General features: G+C 38.3%; 1 protein-coding gene across 1 annotated transcript in view; it reads right to left on the reverse strand.

Annotated features, from left to right (window-relative positions):
- The window catches only part of SYNRG (synergin gamma), a 95934-nt gene that overhangs the window by 38710 nt on the left and 50282 nt on the right, over window positions 1-6942 (reverse strand). The window contains exon 12 of the mRNA XM_037742446.1: window positions 3988-4932. Within this exon, the coding sequence (XP_037598374.1) occupies window positions 3988-4932 (945 nt within the window). The remainder of the gene's footprint in view (window positions 1-3987; window positions 4933-6942) is intronic.

A 6942-nucleotide genomic window follows, 5' to 3' on the forward strand; every position in this document is an offset into this window, starting at 1 on the left:
AAAAAAAAAGAAAAAAAAGTCCTCATCTTCAGTGATTGAATTTCCTTCCTCAAATTCTAAAAAAGAAAAAAGAACTAAAGCCTCAAAACATAAGAATAAAAACTGTAAACCATGGAAATATCCCCTTTTCCCAGGGATTTTACTGGTTTTGGGTTTCTAACCTGAGAAACAGTAATATTCTCAAGGTTTTTTACTGTTACCATGCTCTAAAACGGAGAAAATATTTTCCAAATTTGGCCTACTCTTGTTGCTAGATTTCATTAGTCCTTCTAGAAATTGTTTTCTTAAAAATAAGAATAGTTCAAACCCTACTTTGTTAGACACACCCCCCAAAACTCTTTTAAGAATTTGCTTTATGTACTATGAGTAACAAAAAAAAAGGCTGAGGGTTGCTTCATCATACAGAATACATAGCTGCAGACCTAACATGCTCTGCAATTAGAGGATGGAGTACCCAAATTCTCTTTCTTTCAGACACGGTCTTGCTCTGTCACCCAGGCTGGAGTGCAGTGATGTGATCACAGCTCACTGCAGCCTCAACCTCCCAGGGTCAAGCGATCCTCACACTTCAGCCTCCTGAGTAGCTGGGACTACAGGTGCATACCACCATGCCCAGCTAATTTTTGGTAAAGACAGTATTTTTGGTTTTGCCATGTTGCCCAGGCTAGTCTTAAACTCGTAGCCTCAAGCAATCCACCCACTTGGCCTCCCAAAGTGTTGGGATTACAGGCGTGAGCCACTGTGCCTGGCTGAGTACCCAATTTCAAACTCAAATCAAATTCCATCCTGAAGACTTCCTGCAATTAATACAGAATGCTTTCCATTATGCAGATTATCAATGTAAAAACTGTTTACATTTATTGTGCTCATTAGTCCCTTTCAATATTATTTGATGATTTAAGTCTATATCTAATTACTAGATTAAGTTATAACTATCTACTTATAACTACCTAGTCACTAGATAGTTATAGTTAACTCTTTCCACAACACTCAACTCTTAAGTCTTTTTCCTCACCTTCCTCTGCTCTTCTCTTCAATGTAATGCCTAGTAGAGACAGATTCTTTACAATAAAATATGATCAGTTTCTTCAAGAGAAGAAACTGCAATAAATGTTCTCGCTCCCTTTTATGTAAAGTAGTATAAGGTCTACTCTTATTTAAGTTTGAAGTTATATTTCAATCCAATGCCATGTTAAAAATTACATCAACAGAATGATAAGAAACTAAGGTGAAAATGTACCAATACTTTCTTAGGAGACAAGTGTTTGACAAAACAAAACAAACAGGGAAAACCCTCTAGTCTCAGGATACTACTGCTTTCAACTTGATACCAGCCAGGTATTTCTTTGGTCTAATCCTGAAAAAGTACAAATTACACACATCCCCACACTTTCAAAATATGCCAAAGAATTATTTATTAACACAAGACTTACAGATCACAAAAGAAAGTGATACAGAAGAGCTGGAAAAGAAGTCATCAGAATAAGCATGCAGATCAGTTATTTGCAGAGGAATATACTAAAGCAAGTTCGAAGGCACATTCACACAGAAAATGTCTAAATTGAAAAAAAGACATCAGAAAAGCAGCCAAGAAAAAGGGTGCTAATTAAAATACAAAGATTTTCAATGTCAAAGAAGAGCTACTTTACAGGTAGGTAGGTAGGTAGGTAGCTACAGAAGTCTTGCTAACCCTTTGAAAATGTCACAAATGAGGGTCAGCTCTTGCTGCCAACAAAACCGTATGATTTTAATGACTGCACGTCAAGATGCTTCAGTGCCAGACAGATTAAATTTGGTCAGGGGGAAAAAGCAGCCTAGTTGAAATTATAAGCAGCAAGGGCTCAAAGGGTTAAATGTAATAATATGCAGAGAAATCAGGCAATGTTATCAGTATCATCTACCTTCCATACAAAGAATTATAGCAAGAGTTAAAAGAGACAGTATCCCCTTCAGAGTTAAGTTAGGGATTCTAAACAGGATTAAGGTCCACAGATAGCAATATACTAGGTTTTATTCTCTCTTCATCAGCTCACTTCTTATTTCTCCAACAAGAAGTACCTTTAACCCTCAAACTAAGAGCAAGAGATACTGTGGTGAACATGAGAATAAAATAAAACCACATTACATTGAGTAAATCCTTGCCATTTACCCTCTACAATACATTTCTGCAGCAGTTTTGCACAAGAGCAATATAGCTCATTGGTCAGACATCAACCCCTTTTAACAACCGCTCTAAAGGGATACTGCTCCTTTCTTTCTGACAGGAGGTTTACAGATCAATGGGAGGAAACAATCTGCTTTTAAGAATATCCTCCATCGGAAGAGAGTTGGCTTGAACATTACAGGCTCCAAGCTGAGGATGTTTCAAACATACATAAAAGAACATGAGCACAGAAGATTATTTTAACAGGTCAATAAGAACAAGCTTGGTCAAAAAACCAACTTCCAAATAAAATGGGGGAAAAAAAAGACGCCCCAAACCTGGATTAGGCTCATTTCATAAAGACAACTAGCTTGGCACTGTGAAAGAATATAGATTCACTTTCAGAAAAATAGTTTCTAATTAATAACTTCAGAGTTCAAAAGTCTAGTATACATGTTATGTGATTTTTAAATAAAAATCAAATATTGTTCAGAAAACAGAGCACTTTGCAACCAACTGCTGTGGCTCAAGCAGCTCCTACAAAAAAGAAAAACTAAATCACTCTATCAAACAAATAGCAGCAAAAAAATAAGAAAATTTCTGAGGAAAAGTACAAAAAAAGAAAGTAGACAGTCAAGGGCACAGGAGCTCTTCGGACCGCCCACTGCATTTGAAAAATACCCTATCAAGTAGCAACATGAAACACGTAATGTCTCTGCTAACCTGCCCCTGACTCAGCACCCTGTTTAGGAATACCTACAACATTTCCATAACCAAAGGATGGATGCAATTTTGTTTTCCAACTTGCCAATTTGACATATGCAAAAGCTATAGGACTTTACAATTTCTGCCTGAATCTGTAAACTTGGAAGTGTCTCATGTGTCCCTCTTTAGTTAAACAAAACCAAACCCTTCATATGCATAAAACATTTTCTAGAATAATACAGTGGTACTGAGATATTTCTCATTATTAAAAGGCCACAAAATAGGTTTATCTTTCTATATACATATCAAAAAACAAAACAAAACAAAAACCAGGACACTTGGGAATCTAGTTTTTATGACAGAAGTTGAACTAGAGAATAAACTGCTACATGTAAATCCACACAGAATTTAAAGAGGGCTCCCTAATAAGATGTTTTCAAACATTTTATCAGAAAGTCAGTAGTTACCCTACCCTAGCATCTACAGATTTGTTACAACTTAATATTTCCAGTAACAGAGCTATTTGAAAACAGCTCCTGGATTCCACTGACAACACATGCCCTCCTCTTTGCCAGACCCTGACATACAGAACATCCATATATAATAAACTCTTTCCCTCTCCTTCTCTCAAAGGGATGTGGCAAACTGCACTACAAGTGGTTATAAATTTTACTTTTTTGACCTAACAAGAGTTAGTCTCTGTCAATCAAACAGAATACTATACTGGCAGCTGCTGTGTATATCCAAGAGAAGAAAAAAGGAGAGGGAAACATTGATTTTACTCACAGAAATGGAAAAACACTGCTGGCATTGCAAAAGTCTTTATCAGATTTCTGGCAATGTAGAGTTCACTTAGCAGTGAGTATCTATGTGCCTCTAACACCAAGTTGGTGCTAGATTTCAAAAATAAAAATATTTTAGCCACCACCCAATCTAAGGTCCACAGTAGCCATAGTATCTGTATATCCAAGTATCCACAGAATCCAATTTAATACTGCTTTAGGGAGACTGGCAACAAAGAGGTTATTAGAGATTCATAAAGATAAAGGGCCAGAGCCTTACTCATGTAAATCAATACCCACGGACTCATCTTTGAAATCTACAACACCATCACCAGAGCAATCTCACCAATTCCTCACCTGCAGCAGGAGGATGCTGGCCACTAACTGTTGGTAAATCCAAAGAGCTATCAGACATGACATGCTTAAGATCTCCTCCCACATCAGCCAATTTCATGTCAAACTGAACAGAGAGTGCATCTTCAGAGTCCTCCTTGCCAACACTGCTGCCACCAATGGAAGGGAGATCCAAGGACTTCACTGACGCAGAGTCTTCTTTGGTGTGTCTGAAAGCCACAGCTTTCTCTCCCAGGGATTTGTCCGAGTTTATAGAAGAAAGTTTGCTGGAGTGGAAGTCAGCAAAATCATCATCACTTTTTCCTGAAGGAGTGTTATCTTTCAGGTCTTCAACACCTAGTCCAGACCCTTCCAGAGAAAGTTGTCTGAAGACATCATACTTAGTAGCTGCAGAAGTGGGATTCTGTCCACCCTTCACTGTGCTGCCCATGTTGCTGGTTAGAGAAACAGGACTGGCTTCCTCTTTAAGGGCATCATATTTGTCATCTGCCTTTTGCTCAGATGAAATAGAGCTATTACTGAAAGCCATAAAATCTGCAAAGTCATCCTGCTCCCCAACAGATGCTAGACTAGAATATTCTCCAAAAAGGTTGAATTCTCCAAAATCATCAGCCAAACTAGAAGTTTTTGTCGATGCCAATGCTGCCGTAGAAGCGGCAGAACCTGTTGACTGTGGTGCGGAAGCTGATTTAGATGTGCTAAACGCAGCTGAAAAAGACAATGGTTTCTCGCTGCTGCAATTAACTGAGGAAAACATATCAAGGTCTGCTAAGTTCAGAGGATTTTTCACTTGTGTTTGTTGTTTCTGTTGTATAGTTCCTGAGGGGAAGGATGGTGGAAAAGTTTTGTCTTTTGTTGCTGGCTCTAGTGGTGATATACTATCGGCTGTTTTAAAATCGGTGAAACCATCATCAGTTCCTGCAGATCTGAATTCTGCAAAGCTTTCTCCTGAAAGAAAAAATACCACCAAACAAATAGGAATGCTGAACTGAAAACCATAATGCACAACATATTAAACTGCAAGCATAATTTTACTGATGTTTCCCCACTGATTTGACATTACTTAATAATGCTTACATAGTTTAAACCCTATTCAACTACATATTTATTTCCACATTGAAGTCTAGTGATACTGAAATAAATAGAAATCAAACTGAAAGTACCTGACAGTACCATTTCATTTGCTCACATGTTTAATATGGGATCTCCCCTAGCTCCAGATCCTACAATTGGCTAAAAGCACTGCTCTCAAGACTTTTTGTTCCCACAGCTAGCCAGCCAAACAGACTGTTGTACAGATACAGGAAGAAATAGGTGCTAGAGGTTCTTGAAGAGAGGCATATTAAAACAGTGGCCCTTTAAAAATAAAACATATTACATGGTTAAAAAAAAAATCAGAGGTACCAATAAAGTATTATGAAAAATCCCACATCTAATATTTAGGATGTATAACACTTGGTTTAACCAGGCACTTTAGGAATAACCTTAGATACAGCCGGGTGTGGTGGCTCACACCTGTAATCCTAGAACTTTGGGAGGCTGAGGTGGGTGAATCACCTGAGGTCGGGAGTTCGAGAGAAGCCTGACCAACATAGAGAAACCCTGTCTCTACTAAAAATACAAAATTTGTTGGGTGTGGTGGCGCATGCCTGTAGTCCCAGCACTTGGGAGACTGAGGCACGAGATTCGCTAGAACCCAGAAGGCAGAGACTGCAGTGAGCCGAGACTGCACCATTGCACTCCAGCCTTGGCAACGAGAGCAAAACTCCATCTCAAAAAAAAAAAAAAAAAAGAATGACATTAGATACTATGATACTATGTGGTCTTGCTCAAGTAAATGGAGGAATTAATTTAAAGGGAACTTTGATAAAAACTTTGGAAAAAGTATCTACTTACTTGCAAAGGAGGGCACACTGTGAAGCAGCTCCTCCCCATATTCTCTAATAAGCTGAATCTCACAGAAAAAAGTCTATGAGCACTTGAGCTTTTCTAAAAATCAGCTGACTCACTGCATCAATGAGCACTTATTTTTATTTATTAAAATTCAAAAGGATTTGAATAAATACCAAATCTATTATACAAAGTTTTAAAGGATATGATTTAGACTTTAGTTTATATTATGCTACTGTGAGGATGGGGTAACTGACAGAATTGTTTATTTTTTTTATCATTTTTTAAAATAAAATTTCTTTTGCCCATGAAACAGCTCTCAGGAGATCCTAAGAAACATGTGTCCCAGAATTGTTTGTTTTTATATTCTGGTGACAGTGGGTACTTATGCAGTTCTAATAAATAAATAGACTCAGTTAAGACATTGAAAAAAATTTAGGCCTATGATTCTTTTTTTTTTTTTTTTTAAACAGTTTTATTTTTGTCGCCCAGGCTGGAGTGCAATAGCAAGATGGCATGATCCCGGCTCACTGCCACCTTTGCCTCCCATTCAAGCGACTCTCCTGCCTCAGCCTCCCAAGTAGCTGGGATTACAGGCGCCCACCACCATGCCCAGCTAATTTTTGTATTTTTAGTACAGATGGGGTTTCGCCACGTTAGCCAGGCTGGTCTCAAGCTCCTTACCTCAGGTGATCCACCCACCTTGGCCTCCCAAAGTGCTGGAATTACAGGCATGAGTCACCGTGTCCAGCCCAAGGCCTATGATTCTTAAAAGGTTTCTATATTCTTTATTATGATAGTAATGTTATCACTCAGGTACAACATCAGGATGAAGATGATCTCAGTTTTCTAACAGTATCTGAAGGTCTACTATAAAATCCACTAGGCTATGCCAGGTAACAAAAACTAGAGATAAGCCAAATGTAAATATAGTTATGCCAAGGCTGGGCACAGTGGCTCACACCTATAATACTAGCACTTTGGGAGGCCGAGGCAGGCAGATTGCTTAAAAGCCAAGAGTTCAAGACGGGCCTCGCCAACATGGAGAAACTCTATCTCTACTAAAAG

The sequence above is a fragment of the Cebus imitator genome, unplaced genomic scaffold, assembly GCF_001604975.1.
Source record: "Cebus imitator isolate Cc_AM_T3 unplaced genomic scaffold, Cebus_imitator-1.0 Scaffold121, whole genome shotgun sequence".
Lineage (NCBI taxonomy): Eukaryota > Metazoa > Chordata > Mammalia > Primates > Cebidae > Cebus > Cebus imitator.